This window comes from Gastrolobium bilobum, unplaced genomic scaffold (genome assembly GCF_033153095.1).
Source record: "Gastrolobium bilobum isolate Gb01-03AN ecotype WA unplaced genomic scaffold, APGP_CSIRO_Gbil_v1 utg889, whole genome shotgun sequence".
NCBI lineage: Eukaryota > Viridiplantae > Streptophyta > Magnoliopsida > Fabales > Fabaceae > Gastrolobium > Gastrolobium bilobum.
In genome coordinates, this window is record NW_026898706.1 from 324899 (window position 1) to 348888 (window position 23990).

The window sequence follows — 23990 nt, forward strand, 5'->3', positions numbered from 1 at the left end:
ATAATTAATTCATAAGTATGACCCAATAAATTATCACCGTTAGATTGACGGAAATCAACGGTAATTAGTTTAATAGTAAGAGTAGTAAAACTCTTTTCAGTAGTAAATATAACACCTCAGTAGATGTTTTACTTATTACTTTTTTTTTACTACCTCTTACTGTCAAATGTTAACCATTAATTTTTGTCAATCTAACGATTATGATTTATTGAAAATTAATAATTAATTAATAAATATAACTCAATAAATTATAACTTTAGATTGACGAAAATCAACGATTAAATTCAATAGAAAAAAAAAATAATAAGTATAATAACCTTCCTATTAAAAAAAACATAATTTTACATGTTTAGTTATAAAAAGGGCATTTAATATAAGGGGGCAGAAAGGTCTTTGCACATTAATGTAGAGCCGTGTTTGGCAGCAAGTAAAATAAAAGGAGTGCCCCTTTAGCAATATATAATATTAATTCATCCCCAAAAACAAATACCTAAAGGAGGCGAAGAAAAGGGTTTGTCTTTGTTTCGCGGAGTATCGAAATTAAAAGAGTGTGTTTGCTTGTGAGTTGTAAGCGAGAGTCAGAGATTGATTGGGAATTTCAAATATTGGTTAAGAGAAAGAAAGGGAAAGAAAAAAAAAAAAAAAGGAACCGTTGCACACGCTCCCGCCATCGCGTTGGTGATGGATCAGGAGAATGAGAATGAGAAGGAGAAGGAGAAGGAGATTCACGCGAAGACACTCATCTGTGCTATCAACCTTCTCTCACGCGACCTCCCTCTTCCCTCTCACCTCCTCAACTCCGTCTCTTCCATCTATCACAACCATGTACCTCCTCATCTTCTTCCTTTCCTTATTCTTCTGATTCCGCTTGTTTTCGTGTTTCGAACTTCGATTACGGTTTGTTTTGTTGTTCCATGGCGACGTGTTTGGACTCTTCTCTTCACGGAATCCGTAATGTTACTTACATGTTCGTCATTCATGTATTCAGCTCCAATTTGTATTCTTGTTGTTTACCTAACTGCGCACTGCTATTGTTGTTTGGTTCTAGATTATTCGTATTATCTGTTGTGTGTCGCAAGTTTTTTTGTATGCAATTTAAAAGTTCTGATCAGAATTATACAATGATGTTTCTATTATTCATTAATCTTTATGCAGGGCGATGTAGGGAATCATAGAGAAGATTTAATAGCAGATCTTCAAGATGCATTATTGAAGCAACGTCCAGATTGTGGGTCAGGTTTCAAGCTGGAGGAAGCTAGGAAAAACCGATATCGAAGTCAGATTCAGCATCGGTTAAATGAGCTTGAAGGTTAACAATTTTAATGAAAAGGAAACAGTTCCTCGTGTATTGTAGATTTACGCTTGTTTACATGTAAACTTGGTATAGAATTTGCGTTTAACTTGCCTTCATTTTCATTTCCATTGATTGATATGCTTGCATAATGTTGTTACAATGCTAATCATCTAGGGGTATAGCTTTGTCTAAGCCCATTCACTGAACTAGCTAGAATTATGACATGTATATATTTCAAAAGGATTATGTGGTAAAAGATGATTGCTTGGTTATATTAGTTTTGTTGGGAGGAGAAAAGCAGGTTGAGGCTGCAAGCTCTCAAACTGCATCAGATGCGTGGAGGCAATGCAGGTGTATCATCGAAGTAATGTAGATATTTTTTTCAAAAATAACTAAAATTATTCATATAACTAGAAATCATCCCAAAAATAAGATTTAAATACAAATTAGGTTATGACAAGTTGGCAATGGATTAAAAACAGAAAGTAATCAAAAAAGGCAATAATAAAACATAATAATACAAGTGCACAACAACCAAATGCAAGTCAAGTCATAAAGGACACATGACTAAATAAGATGGTGTCTCCTAAGTCCTAACTCCTCAGACAGAAAGTCATCGTCGTCGCAATCTATATCTCATTATCATAATCACTGCTCTCATCTCCATGAGCAGATCTGTAGCCCTTAATTTCTTCATTCTCCGTTTTCTGAGTCGGCCTCTTCCCCTTGAATGTCTCTTGATTTAGTGGCTATTGATATTGATCTTCTTTTTTTCTTGCCCAATATATGTTCCAGGCAAGAAAAAAAGAAAATCATTATCAACAGTGGTAAGGTTGCTCCTTTATATCCGGAAGGTCTTGGTTCAAGTTCGGGAAACAGTGTCTTTGCAAAAATGATAAGGTTGCATTTTTATGCAACCTTACCCTCGCAAAGTCAGGGAACCTTGTAAACTAGGGTTTGCCCTTGCCTCATATATGTTCTAGGCTTTCCAACACCAGCTGTTGCACCAACATCCACTGTGTCAAGTTATCATCTCCGATTCTCCAAATAATAATTCCTTTTCAGGATCATCCATCTCTCCATGCAACCATTCCTTACAATCATCAATCTTATTAAGAAAGACAGAATCTTTCATATCCCGACAATGATAAAGAGCTTCTATTTGCCCAATCGTATTTGGTGAAAACCAGGTCTTACAATTTCTTATGCTCAAGTGTGTTTCTCTTCTTGCTGTGAATCCAGTGGCAAACCCAATGGAGGGGCGAGGGTTGGTGGTCGCCCCTCCCTAAATTTGATGTTTATTATTATTATATATATAAAATGACTTTTTTTTAATAATAGTGGACTATTAATCCTAATAGTTAGCCCCTCCCTAAAAAATACTTGTAATAATTAACCCCTCCTATTAGCCTTAATAATACTTGTAACTTTAATCTTTAATTTTCGCCCCCATCATAAAAATTTCTGGGTCCGTCGCTGTGAATCTGCCATTTAATTATAGACATGTCAAATAAGTATGTGTAGACTGTAGAGCATAGTTTAAAAATATTAATGGTTTGGAATTCAGAATTCTTCTCACAATCAATTGTATTAATGGTTAAGCTCAAGATCTTAGTTGGTAGTCTTTTCAAGTTTGTTGTTGCTTAAACATAAGTAGCTCACCGATCATATTGGTTCAGATTCCTTTACATTAGATAACTCATTGGCTATTGAGTGTTTTGAGAGAAGATGTTTGAGTCAAAGTGCCATATTTGGATGATGCGGTTGTATCAGCTGCATCAAGGAGAAGGGGCTGCTTCACTGCTACATTAAGCAACCCTCTACCCCTCAGCACCTAGGAAGCTGCATCAAGAACCTCATGACAACACTTACATTTCCCCTTATATTTTGATAAGCTTGTTAGAGGATTAATAGGATGAAGTACCCTTTTGAAACCAAGTTATCAGCCTGGAAACTTCATTGAAGTGTTAACAGATGAAGTGCTTTAATATATTTCTGAACATGATGTCTCTCCATATGACCATATCCATTAAATGGGACTGATCTCTAAGTTAGAGTCTTGACTGTTTTACTGATGAATTTTATTACTGTTTTGAACCAGAATTGCCTCCAAGCAGGGGAGAGGACCTGCAGACAAAGTGTCTGCTTGAACTTTATGGACTAAAGGTAAAAATTGATTCTTGAAACTTTCTTCAATGCCTAGAATGTTGTGAGTCATGTTTAACTTTAATGTTTAGTGTGTTGTAAGTCATGTCTAACTTTCCCCAATTGATCGCTGAATTGTGTACAGTATGATACTTAGTTGCTTTTCCCTTATTGTAGGCCATGCCTTGTCTACTTTTCTAAATAGGTTTATTCTTTTGTTAGAAGCTAGACAAAATTGCTTTCGGTTTATGAGATATATGATATAAAACAGAAAACTGCTGTGATTCTTTTCTTTTTTTTTCTTTTCTTTGTCTGTTGCCCCTGAATTGTGACCAAGTTTATAATAAGCCAAATATTATTCTGATGCAACACCTTTGTAGCTTACTCATTATTGTAATGAAAGGAACAGCTGAAAAATAATCTATAGTGAGGAAATTAGTTGAATTTGTATATTTTTTTTGTATGAATTGCAACCGAGAAATGACAATAATTGTGTCCTTGTTGGCAAGGACTTCTTTTCTGGCAGCTAGCGGAGTTGCAGTCGAAGGTTCGGTCTGATGTGAGTTCTGAATACTGGCTTAATATTCAATGTGCATATCCTGACAGGCAATTATTTGATTGGGGCATAATGCGATTGCGCCGTCCACTTTATGGCGTTGGAGATCCATTTGCCATGGATGCTGATGATCAATTAAGGAAGAAACGGGATGCTGAGGTGATTATCTATCAGAACTACTATCCCTCCCCCTTCCTGCTCTTGGGTTCGAACTTGTTTTGCTTTCTTTGTCATAGATGTCAGTCAGATAGTTTGAATTTGTAGATGTTGAGGCTTCATTTATGCAATGGGTTTATAGTCACTAATTGATTGAGTCCTTTAACTGGTATTAGGCTTCTACCCGGTTTTCTGTTGTGCTTTGGTTAGAAAAATCCATTATTATCTGATTGTAAATCTAGGATCATAAGCATTGCACCTGCGACAGGAAAAGGAAGGATGCAGCTGTCTTTATTATATTAAAATACTTCATAATTTGTAAGTTGTCAATTCTTTCTCCAAAGAGAACAAGAACAACATGATGTGCTGAAAAGGACAGGCAGACAGATCTAAACATGCACACACATCCACACATGCATGCATATGGACGGACAAGAAAATGTAAATTTATCTGGAATTTCTTTAGATGGACTGCCATATATATATACTAGTTAAATATACAGACATGTAGTGTAGCACTGTAGTATTCCAGTTCCTGAACATGGAATGAAATTTCTTTGTACTTCTTATTTCATATGATTCCCAAATGCAGAGACTGTCAAGATTAGAAGAGGAGCAGAAAAATCATATAGAGACTAGAAAAAGAAAATTTTTTGCAGAAATACTCAATACTGTCCGTGAGTTCCAATTACAAATTCAAGCTTCTTTGAAGCGGAGAAAACAGAGGAATGATGGTGTCCAGGTACACTGTTGCTTCCCCTATCGTTCATTTGTTATAGATATGTATATTTATGTGGGAAGGACATATAAATTTGGATATAATATAACTTCTAGCCTGTTAGAATTTGATGTAATTATGAACTCAGAACTCCAATGAGAATTAGGTATGCTAGGGGTATGCATGTATAACTTATGCATGAATTTGGAGAGCATTTTATTTACTTCAACACAGTAAAATTTGATTGAATGAGTTCCAGTTGCATATTTGATGTAGCTTGCTCTATCTCTTCCTTAATTTCTCCTAACTTGTTTTGTTTCCTTGTTGTATCTGGACCAAATGGATACTGAAGCTATTCTGAATTTTGATTCCAAATCAGTGGGCTGAATCTTACATATTAGAATTCATTGAGGTAGTCCCATAGTCTTGGAAATCTTGTCAATGATAATGAACTCTGCTCTTCTAAGTAATAATTAATTTATAGAATTAAATTGAACTGTAACACATCTATGGTCTAGCATGGTTGAGACTTGAGAGACAGAAACATGTGATGAGAGACAAGTTACAGAGAGATCACGGAGAGAGACAAGGGGCATAGAGAACCTTCAAGACAAGTTATGGTTTGGGCATAATGATGAAGAGCAACCTATGCTTTAAAACTCCATGCAGGGTCCAGGGAAGGGTGTCGATAATAGGTAGTCTTACTTTTGCATTTGTAGGGGTCTGATTACATGAATCAAACCTGTGACCTTCAGTTCACATGGCAACAAAACCAACCGTTGTGCCAAGGGATTTGGACTTAATGATATTAGTTCAAATTTTAAAAAGCTAGTGATTAGAGTGTAGGAAAGATTTTAAGGGAAAGAGGTTAGGAAATGGAAATAGAAAGAGGTAAGTGAGGGTTGTAGAAGTAAAATTTGAGAGTTATAATGAAATGTAGTCACAGTATTGATATAAGATATAAGATGTCTGTGTTCTTGCATTAATATAAGAGATGTATACCTCAATGATTAATGCTTGATGAGAACTTTGTTTATTTCCAAAATATGTTGAAGATTGTTTGAATTTGATAGTGTCTTTTTCATTTCCAGGACAGTACTATGTGATTTTAGATGTCATTTTTTATCTTGGTTGTGGATTGAAAGTTAATTTATCATTGGTTGAATATGGCATATGAATTCTCATAAATAACTTTGAAGGCATGGCATGGAAGGCAAAGACAACGGGCAACCCGGGCAGAGAAATTGAGATTCCAAGCCTTAAAGGCTGATGATCAAGAAGCTTACATGAGAATGGTGAAAGAGAGTAAGAATGAAAGATTAACTACGCTTCTTGAAGAAACCAATAAACTACTTGTAAATTTAGGAGCAGCTGTTCAACGTCAAAAGGACTCCAAACATTCAGTTGGTATTGAACCCTTGGAAGATTCAGAAGCTGATTTACCTGAGTCAGATGCTTCAAAAAATGGAATTTCTAAGGAATCACCTTTTGATGAAGATATAGATGTGATAGATTCTGATCATAATGATGATTCTAGTGACTTACTTGAAGGTCAGCGGCAATACAATTCTGCCATACATTCAATTCAAGAAAAAGTAAGTATATGTGATTCACTTTTTTGCATTTGTTGGACAAAAAATGCAATGAAGTCTTTGTACACAATTTGCAGGCTTTGTTAAAGTTATTCCTTGTTAGATGTTTACCAATACCTCTGCTCTGGGATAAGATTAGACGTTGGGTTTCTATTTGGTGTAAAGCACGTTGTCTTTTTGGGGGGGTTTCCTTTACAGATATGTTGAGGGATTGGCAGCCTTGCTCCATTGATATTTTTTGTTTTCTTTGTTGTTTTGTGTTTTGCTCTTATGTTTAGGAGGATTCCTTATTCTCCAAATTCATTATAATCTTTTCTCTTCGCCTTAATGAGTTTCTTCTTTTGTCGAGAAAAAAATTCATTCCTTATTCGTTGTTTCTGGATAAAATTTGTAATACCCTGGAAATATACAACCTCAATTGTTTACAGGTAACTGAGCAACCGTCTATGCTTCAAGGTGGAGAATTAAGACCATACCAGATAGAAGGGCTCCAATGGATGATTTCTTTGTTTAATAATAACTTAAATGGAATTTTGGCTGATGAAATGGGGCTTGGGAAGACAATACAAACAATTTCGCTGATAGCACATCTTATCGAACACAAGGGTGTGACTGGTCCCCACTTGATTGTTGCTCCAAAGGCTGTTCTGCCAAATTGGATGAGTGAATTCTCATCATGGGCTCCAAGGTATGTCCAGGGCAGGCGTTGTAAATTATTTCCTCCCAATGGGGAGCAGGGATAAAATTCTTTCTGAATTCTGCACATCATATTCACCTTCAAATCACGTGTGCCTTTTCTTTCTGATTCAGCATTATAACTATTCTTTATGATGGACGGCTGGATGAGAGGAAAGCAATGAAGGAAGAATTGTCAGGGGAGGGGAAATTTAATGTTCTGATTACACACTATGATCTTATAATGAGAGATAAAGCATTTCTTAAGAAAATTCAATGGTACTACTTGATTGTGGATGAAGGGCATCGGTTGAAGAATCACGAGTCTGCTCTGGCAAGAACCTTGGACTCTGGGTATGATTCTACATGACCGATATTTGTGACATTGTGATTAATATGCTTACTTCCCTAAATTCTTGGTTATGATATCCTTCTATTTTATTTAGAAAAATGCTAAACAGCCTGACAGCTTTACTCAACTAAAGATAAAGATAAGATGAAAGCTAAGTGGGATAACTTTCAAAACCGTGCATGGCACAGTCATAGTATTCAACAGTCAACACAATTCATTACCTGACAGTGTAGTACCACCCTTCAGGTGGTTTAGTTTAATTCCTCTCTTCCCTAATTTTTAAATTTATTCTGTGCAGCTATCACATCAAACGCAGACTTCTATTGACCGGTACCCCTATTCAGAACAGTTTGCAGGAATTGTGGTCCCTGCTTAATTTTCTCCTTCCAAACATATTCAACTCTGTTCAGAATTTCGAGGACTGGTTTAATGCCCCCTTTGCAGACCGGGTTGATGTCTCTCTATCAGATGAAGAACAGCTATTGATCATTCGGCGTCTACATCAAGTGTGTTTCTCTCTATTTGTTTCAAATTCTCTTGCTTTTTTCAACTTCTTTCTGATGCGCTTCATTCACTCTTAGGTAATAAGGCCCTTTATATTAAGAAGGAAAAAGGATGAGGTAGAAAAATTTCTTCCTGGGAAATCTCAGGTCATACTAAAATGTGATATGTCAGCCTGGCAGAAAGTGTATTATCATCAAGTTACTGACGTAGGCAGAGTTGGCTTGGACAATGGTCTGTATCTATTTCTTGTTTTCCAATTAAAATGCTGTTTCCCCCCCCCCCCCAAGTACTTCAGTTTGAATATTTTTATGCAACTTGTTGGTTGGTTCTCAGAACCCGTGAATTTAGTTGTATTTTCATTATGCTTATGAATCATTTTAGTCCATCTTTTGGGAAGTAAGCCATATATATATATATATATATATATATATATATATATATATTTACTAGTTGCAACTTTGTTACGAATTGGTGAAATATGGTTGTTTGTTAGTTCAACATATATGTGTTTTGCAATCGCCTGTTGTTGGTGTCTTCCTTTTACTCAAAAAATATTCCCACCCCTGTAACATTAGTTGAGTTTTAGGTCCTTGTATGCTTACCTGATTTCTTAGAAATTGCCTTAGGAACTTTTTACTGAATATAGATCAATTTGTAGGTTCTGGAAAATCAAAAAGTCTACAGAACTTAACAATGCAACTCAGAAAGTGTTGTAATCATCCCTACCTCTTCGTGGGAGAATATGATATGTATAAACGTAAGGAGGAGATTGTTCGAGCATCAGGTAAATTTGAACTTCTTGACCGTTTGCTTCCCAAACTTCGCAGAGCTGGCCACAGAGTCCTGCTTTTCTCACAAATGACGAGACTCATGGACGTTCTCGAAATTTATTTACGACTTCATGATTATAAGTATCTTAGACTTGATGGCTCAACAAAAACTGAGGAAAGAGGCACTCTACTACGGAAATTTAATGCTCCTGACTCCCCATACTTTATGTTTCTCTTGAGCACCCGTGCTGGAGGTCTTGGTTTGAACTTACAAACAGCAGATACTGTTATAATCTTTGACAGCGATTGGAACCCTCAAATGGATCAACAAGCTGAAGACCGAGCACATCGCATTGGACAAAAAAAGGAAGTTAGGGTTTTTGTGTTGGTTAGTGTGGGTTCAATTGAAGAGGTAATTTTAGATCGTGCAAAACAAAAGATGGGCATTGATGCCAAAGTCATCCAGGCAGGACTTTTCAATACAACTTCAACAGGTTTGTAGTTTTTGATCCTTGTGCTATGTCCTGGGAATATCTATCAAAGTTATTTTTTGGATAAAGGTGGATAGGATCTCTTTTGCATGTTGAAACAGAAAGGGGGAGGCGAGGTTTTTTTTACTTTTATTTTTTGACGCAAATCGAGGCTTTTTTTAAACTTCCTCTAACAACTCTTCACATATATAGAATGCATTTATGTGCCAAACTGCTATTAGAGCTATAAACAAAATATACAAGGTATTATTCATGACATGCTGATGCTTGAAGCAAATTCTTAATCATATAGATAAGTTGTCATTAATCTTATGTTCTGTTTATTCGAGAATCCTATTCCATTGCATTTCAAAGTTAGAACATTTAAAATTTTAATTGAACTCTAAATTATTCCATGCCACCGTGTCTGTCCACAATGTCCGTGCTCCTTAGGTCATATTGCTAAAACGATGAAGACCATTTGAATATGTGGAATTTTTATTTGTGCAGCCCAAGACAGAAGAGAAATGTTGGAGGAGATTATGCGTAGGGGTACAAGCTCACTTGGGACAGATGTGCCCAGTGAGAGAGAAATTAACCGCCTTGCTGCTCGAACAGAGGAGGAATTCTGGCTGTTTGAGAAAATGGATGAAGAGAGAAGGCAAAAGGAAAATTACAGATCTCGTCTCATGGAAGAGCATGAATTGCCAGATTGGGTGTACTCTCCACTTAATAAGGATGATAAGGTGAAAGATTTCAATGGTAGTGTTACTGGAAAGCGGAAAAGAAAAGAAGTGGTATATGCAGATACATTAAGTGATCTACAATGGATGAAGGCTGTGGAGAATGGGGAAGACATGTCAAAGCTTCGAGTTAAAAGGAAAAGAAGAGACCACCTCTCATCTGACAGCATTACACAAGCCACTGATAATGCGGTGGTAGAAGAAAGTTTATTAGAGTTGAGAACTGAAAGTGTCCCCATGGAAAATGAGAGAACTAGTGAAGAAGATAGGTTCCATGTGACCCCTGCCTCAAAGAGATTCACGCCTGAAGGAACAAATTCCCAGAAACATGCATACGAGAATGTCAGAGGAAGTGGATTGAACCAGCATGTGTTGTCGTGGAATACTCACAGAAAGAAGAGATCAAGCTATCTTGGCCAGGGTTCATTATCTGATTCTAGAGGGCATGCTTCAAATGGAAGAGCAAACTGGAACTGATCTGAGTTTAAATTATTTAATCATGGCTACCAAAAATGATAAGCAACTTCTTGTATTATGTAGCAGATTGTTCTTCAAGCATGCAATATCCATATTAACTTGAAAAAGTTAACAAGAGAAAATATTTAATTACAAATTATGAATAAATATAAGACAGCATGACTTTAGATTTTAATTTTAAGTTAGTTACTATAAAGAAAATCAAATTATTATATACTTATACGTCGTCATAATTGATCGTTGTAATTGCAAACTATCATAATTGATTGTCATAATTACAACTTACAAATAAACGCTGCTCCTTAATCAATTGGAAAATTTGATTTAAAAATGACATATTGAATTTTTTTTACTCAAAATATACGATTTATTATTTCCATAATGATCGATTTCAATACTGCATTTCTCTTTAGTTTTGATTTCTTAATTAATAAACCTGCTTTTGTCGTACATCGAATTAATTTTTAATTTGCAATTTTTCAGAAAATTTTAATTCTCTCGCTTTTAAATATTTGAAATATTTCTAGCAATGTTTACTTTTAAGTAATATCTCGTACTGAGTAAATATAGTTAAGGGAGTATGTTTTCTTAATCTTAATGAGTAGCACTGAATTCTCAATACATATGTTTTGAAAATTTATCCCTTGACCAGCTGTTTGATTATTATTATTATTACAATAAGGTTGAGTACGCAAACCTAATGCCATTACTTGAAATCTATTGAGTTTTTTTTTTTTTTTAATACAAGTGAGAATTAAACACACAATTTAATATAAACTACCAAATCTCTCATCATTCGACCAAACCTAGTGGTTACAAACTATTGACTTTCGTTTGTTCATAATTTGTCTCATTATTAACACAATATTTTAATGATGCTAATCTTTTGAATAATCAATAGAGAAATGATTTAAGCAAACAAGGTAATCTCATCACCTCACATAAACATAAAAAAATGAACAAATTTTAAGCTTATTAAATTTTTCCAAGCACTTATATCTCTTTAATAAAAGGTAAAAGGTTACTGAGATTCCCTTATAAACATACGGGTTTTATAGTTCTCCTGCAGTGGGAGATGAGAGCTGTTTCCTGCTGAGAGAAGTAAAGTGAGCCACACCAGTTTTGAAAAAAAAAAAAATAGCATGGCTCGCTTTTTGATCTGAGAGTGATAGGAGAACATTTTGCAGGAACATGAAAAATGATTTTGCCTAAACATATATATCATTTCTCTAAATTGAGAAGTGGTAAATGCACATATGAGAAACATATCCAAGACACTTTGTGAATAGTTTAGAATGGTAGGCAACGTCAAGACTGATTATTTATCTTTCAACCAACGTCATCAATGACAATTAACAATAATAATAATAATCAAGATGTGAGACTTGTCATGATTAAAAGAATGCTTGTTTATAAGAAGCATCAAGACAAGATGACAATGAAGACTGTTATCGACAACTGGATATTTTCTGGATATATTCTGTACGTTGTCACGTGAAGAAACCAGCCATGAAGACAAGACAACAGTTTTAGGCTTGTAATTTTCATAACAGTAGATTAATAATTTATATTGGTGCTCTTCATATTTGTTAAGAATTCAAGAAGGGAAAGATCCAATAGCTGTAAACAGCTATTATAATAACTCATCGAAGCAGAATCATATGTAAAAATAAAGCACAGTATCCATTACAAGAAACATTGAAAACAAGATTACCATACCTAGTCCAGACATTTCATACCCTCAATGATTGACTGTTGTCAACTGGTGCGTCTTAATAGTTACATAAACTGCTCGGAATAAAATGGTCTACACCCTCTACTATCGTCATAAGAGTAGCATGTGCAGAAGAATATGAAAATAGATTACAACTGCTCCAGTTCAATTAACTACAAGGTTCTTCATTTTGGATTCCAGTTCATCCTCACTGCTTTCATCAGATTTTTCATCATTGTCCCTTCCATCAGGGTCATTATTGTCTAACGGACCAAGCATGCCTGGAGAACTTTTAAATATATCTATCAACTCATCAATGCCTTCATTGGATATGAGGTTTCCATCAATGTTCAGAAATTTGAAATCAGCCTTTTGCACCACAGTCAAAGCCAAATGTTGAGCCCCAGCCCTTGTTATTTGGTTGCAACTTAGATCAATTTCCTTTAACTGGGCATGGCCTTTTAGACCATTACTTACCTGGATGGCACCTTCATCCTTGAGTTCATTCTCAGAGAGGTTCAACTTGGCAAGAAACTGCTTTGCTGCTAGGCAGGCTACTATTGTAGGAGCAGCATCAACTGTAATGTCATTTCCACTCATCTCAAAAACTTCAAGGTAAGGAGCTGATTCCTTAAGAGCATCGACTATAGCAATTGCAGCATCATCTTCCAAGTTCAGATAGCTCAGGTATATCTCTCTTAACTCTGCATGCTTTGTAAGAGCTTTACTCAGAGAAACCCCACCCTCTACACCCAACATGTTGTCTCGCAAATCGAGCTTCTTCAGATGGGTAAAATTCCCTAAAGCATCAGACAAGGCAACTCCACCTTCAGTGCATATCCTGGTGGAGGAACAACGAAAATCCTCCAATGAAGGAGAACACTTCACAACCTCAGCTATAGCTAGTGCCCCTTCATCTCCAGTCATGTTACTATGAAAATGAAGAACTTTGAGCTTCTCTGTGGAAGGAATCAACTCACAAACTGCTCTAGCAGCTTCCTCTGAGATTCCATCATTAATCAGATAAAGCTCCTCCAAGCATTTCTGTGATTTCAAGAGTGGTCCAAATGCTCTAACACCTTTCTCACCTAAAGCATTCTCAGAGAGATTTAAAGACTTCAAGACACAACCTTCTAGAGCAGTTGAGAATATATTCATGACATCAAGAGCTTCTGCTTCTGATCTTCCAGCAATAAAATCTGATAGATCTACGTCTTTCAATTGTTCCTTGAGGGAAATGAGAATGGGCTGGGCAACTTCCGCTGCTCCTATTCCAAAACTTCTGTTGCTGAAGCATATTTTAGTGAAAGAATTTCCTGGCTCCTTTAATGGCCTTAAAAGTTCCTGAGCCTCCTCGGCTTCAAGGAAGGCCCTTTGGCCTTTAGATATATCAAAAACAGATTCATGATGTGCACTGGTATTGTCAGATGTTATCAGTTCTTCGTTATCCTTTTGACTGTGTCCTCTTTTAAGAACATCTAGGAGTAGCTCACTACATTCTTTGGCATAAAGCTGGACTGCAGAACCTCCATCACCATCTGGCTCTTTCTCATGGTTTAGGTTTGCAGTGGCAAAAGCCACATCCTCTATTCTTTTTGCATTCTCTTCAGCCTCTTCCTGGTTCAAAGTTTCATACTTCTGCGTGAAAACAGATTTAGTCGTCAGATTGTTGGTCATCCTCTCCACAAGTGCCTGTCTAGTGTTCTGACTAGGAGGCCATAATTTGATTGAAAATGGTCTGTGCTGTGAATTAAGCTCCATAGCAATGAAACCTACAAGAACTGCTCGTGTAATCAGTTCCTATACATTTTAGGAGACAGAATAAGAGTAAAACTTAGTTTATGCAGATTTGTTAGAGAAAACAGATGCAAAACAACGGCATCCATAGATGTGTATCCCCAATCATGGCATCAGCTATTGTCAAAGAGAATAAAACATTTTCCAAGCCGTTGCACACAGAAGATGTCAAACTGAACACGCAGGTGAAGAAATAAACCATTTAAGTCAATTGTTAATGCCATCATTATAATAGGTCCCTCACTCCAAGTTTGACACTATTGAAGGTTAGTGTTAATAACAGAATACAAATTAGCAGAGAAGTTTTACTTGATTAAAAAAAGTTTTACAAAGCAGGTCAGGAAATAAGGAAGAGCAACAATAGAAACCCCATTCGAGAATTAATTGCTATAACAAACATCACATATAATTGCAATCATAAAGTAGGGCCTGATTCTTTCCATTTCAATCATAACCTGTGGCTGTTCTTGAAAAATAATAGGCTACATGAAACTAAGTAAAAATACAAAGTATGATGAAAAAAATAAAAGGGTTTATAAAAGCAACGTGGCAAAACAAGCCATGAATGAACGAGATTGTTTCCTCGGAAGAGAAGAGAACATCCACAAAATCGGAGACAGTAAATAACCAACAAACAACTTGGTTAACCCATCGTAACAAAATTCTTAGCTTTAAGATCAAAATGCAACAGATCTGAGACTACGCAAAGTTAAAAACTTTAAGCACAAATTTGAAGGCCATTAGAGAAAGAGCAATGAACTGTGACCCCGATAAACTGAAATAAAGAGAGACAAAGAAAGTGAAAAACGAAAACCCTAGAAATGAGGAAAGGGTACCTCTGTCGTTGATCTGAGAATTGGTACTCTGCTGCAGTGCACTCTGCAGTTCGAACAATCTTCAGTTTAAACTTCAAATGGTACAGTCGGGTGGCGTTAGAGGGATTAGTGACTGAGTGGAGGGAAAACCTTAATAAAATGATGCTAATGAAAAAAGATTAATAAATTATACGAAAATAAAATTGCTTGTTTTGAACGTATATATGGAAATGCAACAACGACATGCCATTGGTGCTAATTAGGCGTGTAAACGAGTGAGGTTAGGCTATTTGATTTTTATGGCTTAAACTTAACATGGCCTATATAAAAATAAAAATGAGAAAAGATAATGTAATAATCAAATTGTGTTATTATCAAGTTACTATCAATTAATCTCACCGTTAGATCAAGTATATTGATCCAACGGTTATATTTATTTTCATCTTTGTATGGTCATGATTTTTCAAATTTAATACTTTATATTTATTTCCACCTTTGTATGGTTATGATTTCCAATATTTAATGCTTTCACTTTAAAAATGGGAAATCATAACCATACAAAGATAGAAATAAATATAACCGTTGAATTAACATAATCGATCTAACGGTGAGATTGATTGATAGTAACATGGTAGTCATAACACAACTTGATTGTTACAATATCTTTTCGCTATAAAATATGTTAAATTTATCCGCCTATTAGCCTATTAAATGTTGGGTTTAATGTTTCTATAATAAATGTAGATAAGTTATTTATATTTGTTCTCAAAATGACATCGTTTTGAGTTGAAAAAATAAAATATTATAATGAAAAAGACCATTATAATCCTGAAATACATTATAAATACAAAAATAACGTGATTTTCACCTCAAAACGATATCATTTTGATCTTAATGTAAATAAATTATCTGCATTGAAGGTAAAAAAAAGCAAACCCCTCAATATTTGATTTTTAGGTTAGGTTTTTCATAATTGGCCTGTGGTCTTGTTTTTAAATAGACTTCTCTGCAAGCCTAAAGCAGTTCTAATTTTCTAATAGTCTAGGCCTAACATAGGTCAAGGATCACTGTAAATCAATTTGACTCATTTACACCCGTTATGGCCAATATACCTAAACAAGAAGCACGTCCTCTCATCTCAACCAATAATTATTCGTTAAAACGAGTTTAAATATTGGGAATGAAAAAAAAATGTTGAGAAAGCTATTCTGAAACAGTTTATATACAAATAGAAATGATAATAAGAGAATAAATTAAAATAAAAGTGAGATTATTTCACACAATCTGACCATTTATGTCATCATTCTGTAAATATCTTTTTTATGCCTTTTATTTGATATCATAAATATCTTTTTTCATATATTTTTTATAATTTTTTGTGCTTAATATATCGGCAATTAAATTATTTTTTTTAACAATTGACATTTGTTACACTACTTACACAATTTGTGTAAAAATATTTTTCTATTTAAGATTAAAATATTTTTTAATTTCTATATATACTATACTTATATTTTAATTTGATCTTTACATAATAGTTTTTTAATTTATTCACTATTAAGATTATTTTTAATTGTCATCGTCATCTATTAATACATACCATTTGTGGAGTAAATTCGATTTATTAATTATCCGATTATTTTAACAATATAGTTTTTCCTGTCAAATTTTTAAATATAATTATATATTTAAGACTTATATTCAAAATTATTAATTAAATTAAAATAATTATTTATTAATTGATCCATTGTAACTACTCTAACTATTGAAGCTTGCTTGGATTTGTGTGATTAAACTACCGCTTTTGGTTGGACCAATAGTGAAAGCTGGATTTCAAACGAGCATCCAAGCATTGTCATACTTCTCCGTTCTTGCTAATCAATCAATTGATGAGGCCTAATTTTGAGTTTTCAAGTGTATAAAGTCCTAGGAGCAAATCACAATTCAACCCTTCTTATTTTATATGCATTTTCAGGTAACTGGGAGTAGGGGTGTTCATCAATTGATCAAAACAGCGGTGACTGAACAGAAAAATCGATAACCGAATAAATCGAAAATTGAAAAATCAAAAAAAAATTGCAAATTTTAATTGGATTGGATCGGTTTTCGGATTGGTAGATAAAAACTGATCCAACATATTAATTTCTCTCTACCTACTTGTGTTTTTTCCCAATCATAATCCAAAAATTTCTAAACCTAAGACTCATTAACCTATCAACTAAACCCAAGAAAAAAACCTAGTCACATCTTATCAATAAAATTTCATCTATGTAAAGGTTCATATCTCATTTTCCAAAAAAAAAAAAAAAAAACTATATTATCGTTTACTGATATTTTTGTATTTTAAAAAAATAAAATTACAAAGCCAATATATACAAAAGATGTTATTTGCACAATAATCATGAAACAAATTTTAGGATTTTCAAAAAACTGAAAACCGATCCAATCCAAACTGAAAAAAATTGGATTGGATCTGATCGGATTTGCACAAAAATCCAAACTGAATGGATGATTACATGATCAAACTGAAGGAATTGAATCGGATGATTTTTGCTTTCAAAATCGATCCAATCCAGACCGCGAACACCCCTAAGAGAGAGCGGATCAATTTCTAGTTTTTACATAATATGATTTTCTGTGCGTATATGCCAAGATAAAAAAACCTAGCATCAGTTGATATTTGTAGTGTAATTGATGATTAATTAATATTAATTAATTCATATGACATCTTAAATTATAACCGTTGAATGCACGGAAATCAACGGTTGAAATGTGATGTAAGACTTGTTAGTCTTACACCGGTGTAAAAAGAACATGCCCATATATATATATATATATATATATATATATATATAGGGATATGATCAACTTACACCGGTGTAAGAATAATAAATCTTACACCAAATCTTAACCGTTGATTTCCGTGCATCTAATGGTTGAGATTTATTGGGAATTAAAAATTAATTAATGAGTGAGACCTAATAAATCTTAACCGTTAGATGTAGAAAATCAATGATTAAGATTTGGTGTAAGATTTATTATTCTTACACCGGTGTAAGATGATCATGCCCTATATATATATATATATATGGCAGGATATTTTTACACCGGTGTAAGAGTTAGAAGTCTTACACTCAATCTTGACCGTTGATCCACTTGTATCCAATGGTTCACATTACTAAAAAATTTGAGCTGTTAGATATAAGTGGGATCAACAGACAAGATTGAGAATGTAACTTACACTGGTGTGAAATGATCCTGACCATATATATATATATATATATATATATAAGGTAGGATCCTTTAACACCAGTGTCAAATTTGAAATTTGACACCTTATCTGAGAGCCGTTAGATCAAGAAAGATCAACGACTCTGGTTTTTAAGAAATTTGAAATATTCTGACACCTTATATAGGGCAGAATATTTTTATACCGGTGTAAGAGTTAGGAGTCTTACACTCAATCTTGACCATTGATCCACTTGTATCCAATTGTTCACATTACTAAAAAATTTGAGCCCTTTGATATAAGTGGGATTAACGGACAAGATTAAGATTGTAACTTACACTGATGTAAAAAGAACATGCCCCTATATATATATATATATATATATATATATATGAGACAAGATATTCTTACACTGATGTAAGACTTAGAAGTCTTACACTCAATCTTGACCATTGATCCACTTGTATCCAATGGTTTACATTACTAAAAAATTAGAGTCGTTAGATATAAGTGGGATCAACAAACAAGATTGAGAATGTAACTTACACTGGTGTAAAATGATCTTGACCTTATATATATAGAGAGAGAGAGAAAGAGAGAGAGGTAGGATCATTTGACACCTCACCTAAGAGCCATTAGATCAAAAAAGATCAACGGGTCTGATTTGTAAGCATATGACACCATTGATCTTTTTTGATCTAACGGCTATAAGATGAGGTGTCAAAGGATCCTACCTCTATATATATATATATATAGAGGTAAGATCTTTTGACATCGGTGTCAAATTTGAAATTTGATACCTCATCTGAGAGCCGTTAGATAAAAAAAATATCAACGACTCTGATTTGTAAGCATGTGACTCCATTGATCTTTTTTTATCTAACGGCTATAAAATGAGGTGTCAAAGGATCCTACCTCATATATATATATATATATATATATATATATATATATATATATATGGGTTAAGATCATTTTACACCAGTGTAAGTTACACTCTCAATCTTGATCGTTGATCCTATTTATATCTAAGGGCTCTAATTTTTTAGTAATGTGAGCCATTGAATACAAGTGGATCAATGGTCAAGATTGAGTGTAAGACTTCTAATTCTTACATCGGTGTAAGAATATCCTACCCCTATATATATATATAGAGAGAGAGGTAGGATCCTTTGACACCAGTGTCAAAATTTAAATTTGACACCTCATCTGAGAGCCGTTAGATCAAAAAAGATCAACGACTCTGATTTGTAAGAATGTGATACCATTGATCTTTTTTTATCTAACGGCTATCAGATGAGGCGTCAAATTTGAATTTTGACACTGGTGTCAAATGATCCTACCTTATATATATATATATATATATATATATATATATATATATAAAGGGCAAGTTCTTTTTACACCCGTGTAAGACTAACAAGTCTTCCACTACATCTCAACCGTTGATGGACGGAAATCATCAGTGGGTATTTGTAGAGTAATTAATGATTAATTAATATTAATTAATTCGTATGACTTCTTAAATTACAACGTTGGATGTACGGAAATCAACTATTGAGATGTGGTGTAAGACTTATTAATTTTATACCGGTGTAAAATGATCTGATCCATATGTATATATATATATATATATATATATATATATATATATTATTTTTTTATTGCGCTAATTGTGAGTACACCCATATCATGAAACAAGTATAAAAAAAGGTAGCTCCATTGGTGGTAAAAAAATTAAGCAAGTGAAAAAGAATGGGTCTCAGTTTGATCATGTGCAATACCCAGCTCAAAAAGTAGAAATTTTTGTGGGAATAACTGGGGAGCAAACGTCAAACTAGACAAACTTTTGAATTATTTGTTCTAAAAATTTGTCATTCATTGAAGGAAAAAAAAAGTCAAAGTAAAATTGTGCGATACAGCAACCCTTCTCCAATTTATTACCACTAATTAATAAACCCTAATCCATCAATTTCCCACAAACATAAAAAAAAAAAAAAAAATTACATCATAAGATTGTGTTCAAACAAGGAAAGAAGCAATGCGATTGATCATATTTTTAGAGTTCTCAGTCTCAGGATGGTAGATTTGGAAGCAATGTTCCTCTCCTTCGACATGAATGAGTTCCACCTCACCTTGCCACCCACTTTTCTTAACAGCATCATAATACCAAATTCCTCTGTCTCTAAGGTCATCATTGCCTGCAACAAAAATCAGCATCTTGGGGCACCCAAGGGTAGCCAAACTAGGAGCCCCATGAGCCAAAGGGTTGATCAATGGGTTATCTATGCCACCTGGTGCATCTGGGTACACAAAGTTCCACACCTGCATGGGTGAACTCTGTTCATGCCCCTCAACAGGTTCTGACAAAACTGGCTTAGAACTCCAAAACAATGGAAAAGCAAGGAGTGCACCCGCTATTTTCACATCCCCAGGAAAAGTCTCAACCCCACCACCAACACGAAGAGCTATGTTATTTGCAATATTAGCACCTGCAGTGTCACCTCCTATGTAAAACCTGTTGAAATCACCATGCTTGATCAACCATGGCTCACTGTTTGTGGGGTTATTGGTGGAATGGGATGTCACCCATTTGAAAGCATCCCAACCATCTTCATATGCTGCAGGAAGAGGGTGTTCTGGTGCGAGCCTATACTCCACAGAAACCACTAGAACATTTGCTTGTGAAGCTACTATGTTAAGGTAGCGTTGGTGGAGGAAGGAGAATGCAGATTCAAGGCAAAACGCGCCACCATGATAGTAGACCAAGATTGGAAGCTTTTGGCTCTGAGGGTTGCTCAATTTTGGAAGATAAACGCGAGCTTTGATGGAAGGGTTTACTGAGATGACTATGTCTTTGGATGCGACCCCTGTGTCAGGATCTTCAAGGGAGGGTTGCACAAAGGAAGAGCCAAGAAAACGTTCCACAGTTCCATCCTTGTAGACACACAGAAGAGGGGGAAGCTCTCTGTCTATCTCTTTGGAGGTTGTTGCTGAGGTTGCAGAAGCCATTGAATTAAGGAAAATAATAGAAAAAGAGAGTGAAGGAGGAGTGAACCAAGGAGGAAGGTGGAAAAAGACTAGCCTCTGTTGTTGATTTAATAGTCAGATACCAATGAGAGAGTCAAATAGGACAAGCTAATGACTTACAATATGGTCAAATTCGTCACCTCAATAAGGACAAAACCTGGTTGCCTCCTCGTGCCGCTCTACCTACCCAATATCAGCGTATAATAATAATTATAATCACACTAGTAGGATATTCATACTACCAAATTTTTTTACTACTACTTTAATTACTATTGGATTAGAGAAAAAGTTGAATGAAGAGAGAAAAAAAAAACAACTTTTGAATCCAATGGTGATTAAAGTGGTAGTGAAGTGATAATAGAAAAATTTGGTAGTATGAATATTCTATCTCTAAAACTAAATATATCTTTAAGTCTCTCAATTGATGATGGGATGTGAAAATAATTATTTCATAAATAAAATCCAAGAGATTCTTAGGTTTTTTGCATTTAACGGAGATGGACCGGCATATACTTGGCATTAAATTTGATCTTATAATATCCAATGAATTCCTAAGAATAGTGAAGACATGAATAAAAATAGATGGCATATTAATATAGAAAATGTTTCTTCTACATCAACAATTTTCCATGTACTCTCACAAAAGAAAATTGAGACATTAATGTCGGGGGAAAAAATGAAAAAGAAATAGAAGCAAGTAGTTGTGATGTTATCTATGAGATTTGTGAAAAAAAATTGTGTATGTACTATATTTGTATTAATATTGATTTAACACAACAGATATTATTGTCACTTGGCAGAACTGTTTTGGGGATGCACATTAGAATATATTTTTCTACAAAATCCAACGGAAGAGTTGAGGGTAGGTGGATATGGATGCTTTCCTACTCAACTGAAGGCCTAAAATGGAGGCGGCATCACATGCGTACTTAACATGGTGACCTTACCTTACCTATAGAGTATAGACGAGCTTATCAATTATCATGAATCATAGAAATAGAATGACAGTACATATGATGAAGAACGTTCATTATTGTGGTACCAAATGAAATTTTCAGTTTTCATCATTTTTAGTTAAATTGTAATTATCAAAATGAAGAGGTGAAAAGATTAATTTTTCTTTATTTAAGTACCCATTCAAGATTAATAAATCAGATAAATGAAGAATAGATTCATTGCTTGTGTTGGATCCTCATATTGTGGCTGTTCCTCATCAACTTGTTCAGAAGCAGGACTAGATTTTTTATTTTATTTTTTTCCTTTGCGAGGCAACCTTACATGGTGAGTCCCCTTCTCCATCTTGAAAAGTTGATGAGAGAGTACCCTGAATAAGAAAAGTTGGGTAGGCCTGATGCTTATTTGAAAAAGGTTGAAGTACCAAAAATGAGTTATGCATATATGTCTCAAGGCCCAAAGTATTGGAGGCCTTGCTCATGTCACAAAATCATACAGTTTGTTGTAATTACCATGTAAATAGTAGGCCCAGAGTACTATATCATTTTATACATTTATTCCAATTCAAGACCAGAACAAAAGGACCAAAGAGCCATCACATTTCAGAACAACCGAGGGGAGGGGACACAGGTTCAATGTAATTTTCGAATAACCGAACCGAATTTTAACCACAAAAAATAACATACAATTTTTTTAGATGAGAGATTTATTCGCAAACTAGTACAACAGGACAAATGAAGCGAAGACAATTGTTCTACTCATCATGGAGAAACGAAGCCAAGCGTTGGATCAATTTCTTGGCATTGTCAGATTCTGTATGAAAGATATGATAAACATGATCCTCTTCTTTCTCTTCAAACAGTTCCAATTTCCCTTGCCAACCACTCTTCTTCACAGCCTCATAATACCAAACCCCTCTGTCCCTTAAACCATCCTTGCCAGCAACACACACAATAATCTTGGAACACCCAAGTCCAGCCAAACTAGGTGCCCCTGGAGCTACAGGGTTGACCATGGGGTTATCAATACCACCAGGCGCAGATGGGTACACCAATTTCCAAACCACATAGGCAAGTTTCTGCTCATGATCTACAACAGGTTCAGATCCAATTGGGTATGAACTGTAGAAATAAGGCTGCGAAAAAATAGCTCCAAATACTTTAACATCACCAGGTAAAGCCTCAGTGCCAGCACGCATGGCTATGTTATGCACAATATTACCACCAGCACTGTCACCCCCAATGGAAACTCTGTTAAAATCACCATGATTAATCAACCATGACTCTGCTTTGGTTGAGACCCATTGGAGTGCGACCCAGCAATCATGGTAACATGCAGGGAGAAGGTGTTCTGGAGCCAGTCTGTACTCAACAGAAACAACTATAACATTTGTTTTGAGAACAAAGGAGTTGAAATGGTCATGGTAAAGCTGGGAGAAAGCGGATTCAAAGAAGAAACCACCACCATGAAAGTAGACCAAGATTGGAACTTTCTCATTTGATGAAGTGAGTTTTGGAAGGTAAAGGCGAGCTGAGATTGTGGGGTTGTGTGAGATGATAATGTCTTTGGATGAGACTCCTGTTTGTGGGTCATCAAGTAACGCTGGCTTGAATGGTGTTTGTCGCGGCCGTTCCACGGTCCCATCTTTGAAGACTCGGATATATGAAGGAATCTCTGCTACAACTTCTTTTGTGTTGGTGGAAGCCATTTTTTCAATTCAAGGACACAGAAAATATAACTTGAAAACTGTGGAGTGGGCTTTTAAGAGAACATGTACAGCAATTATTATCATTATTATTATTTTTATATATCTTGTGAGAATTGAATACACAATCTAATATAACCTACCCAAATCTCACAACGTTAAACTACTCCTGGAGCAATTATTTTATTGCTACAAAACAAGTACAACGGCTGCCTCAAGAGTGAAGGGACAAAACAACCCCACATGGTGCAAATGGATGCAGATATCTTCTCGTTTCAAAAAGTACTAATCCCT

General features: G+C 34.9%; 3 protein-coding genes across 4 annotated transcripts; 1 reads left to right on the forward strand and 2 right to left on the reverse strand.

Annotated features, from left to right (window-relative positions):
- Positions 1-548: 548 nt before the first annotated feature.
- On the forward strand, positions 549-10604 carry LOC133318514 (probable ATP-dependent DNA helicase CHR12). Its single transcript, XM_061520513.1, has 12 exons — positions 549-825; positions 1156-1309; positions 3396-3460; positions 3966-4154; positions 4744-4893; positions 6069-6464; positions 6890-7149; positions 7272-7490; positions 7787-7994; positions 8070-8223; positions 8651-9256; positions 9743-10604. Exons 1-12 carry the CDS (start codon positions 682-684, stop codon positions 10450-10452), a joined length of 3255 nt encoding a protein of 1084 aa, XP_061376497.1. The 5' UTR covers positions 549-681; the 3' UTR covers positions 10453-10604.
- Positions 10605-12132: 1528 nt separating this feature from the next.
- Positions 12133-14939, reverse strand: LOC133318515 (RAN GTPase-activating protein 2-like). 2 transcript variants are annotated; one of them, XM_061520514.1, is made up of 2 exons: positions 14800-14939; positions 12133-13947 (listed from the first exon to the last, which is right to left on the reverse strand). In XM_061520514.1, the coding sequence occupies exon 2, from the start codon at positions 13925-13927 to the stop codon at positions 12332-12334; it is 1596 nt and encodes a 531-aa protein (XP_061376498.1). In that variant the 5' UTR covers positions 13928-13947; positions 14800-14939; the 3' UTR covers positions 12133-12331. The 2 variants fall into 2 exon arrangements, with proteins under 2 accessions (XP_061376498.1, XP_061376499.1); XM_061520515.1 differs by having other exon boundaries at positions 12133-13938; positions 14800-14883.
- Positions 14940-19924: 4985 nt separating this feature from the next.
- Positions 19925-23699, reverse strand: LOC133318528 (uncharacterized). The gene is made up of 2 exons (XM_061520531.1): positions 22750-23699; positions 19925-21092 (listed from the first exon to the last, which is right to left on the reverse strand). Exons 1-2 carry the CDS (start codon positions 23697-23699, stop codon positions 20030-20032), a joined length of 2013 nt encoding a protein of 670 aa, XP_061376515.1. The 3' UTR covers positions 19925-20029.
- Between the last annotated feature and the right edge of the window lie 291 nt (positions 23700-23990).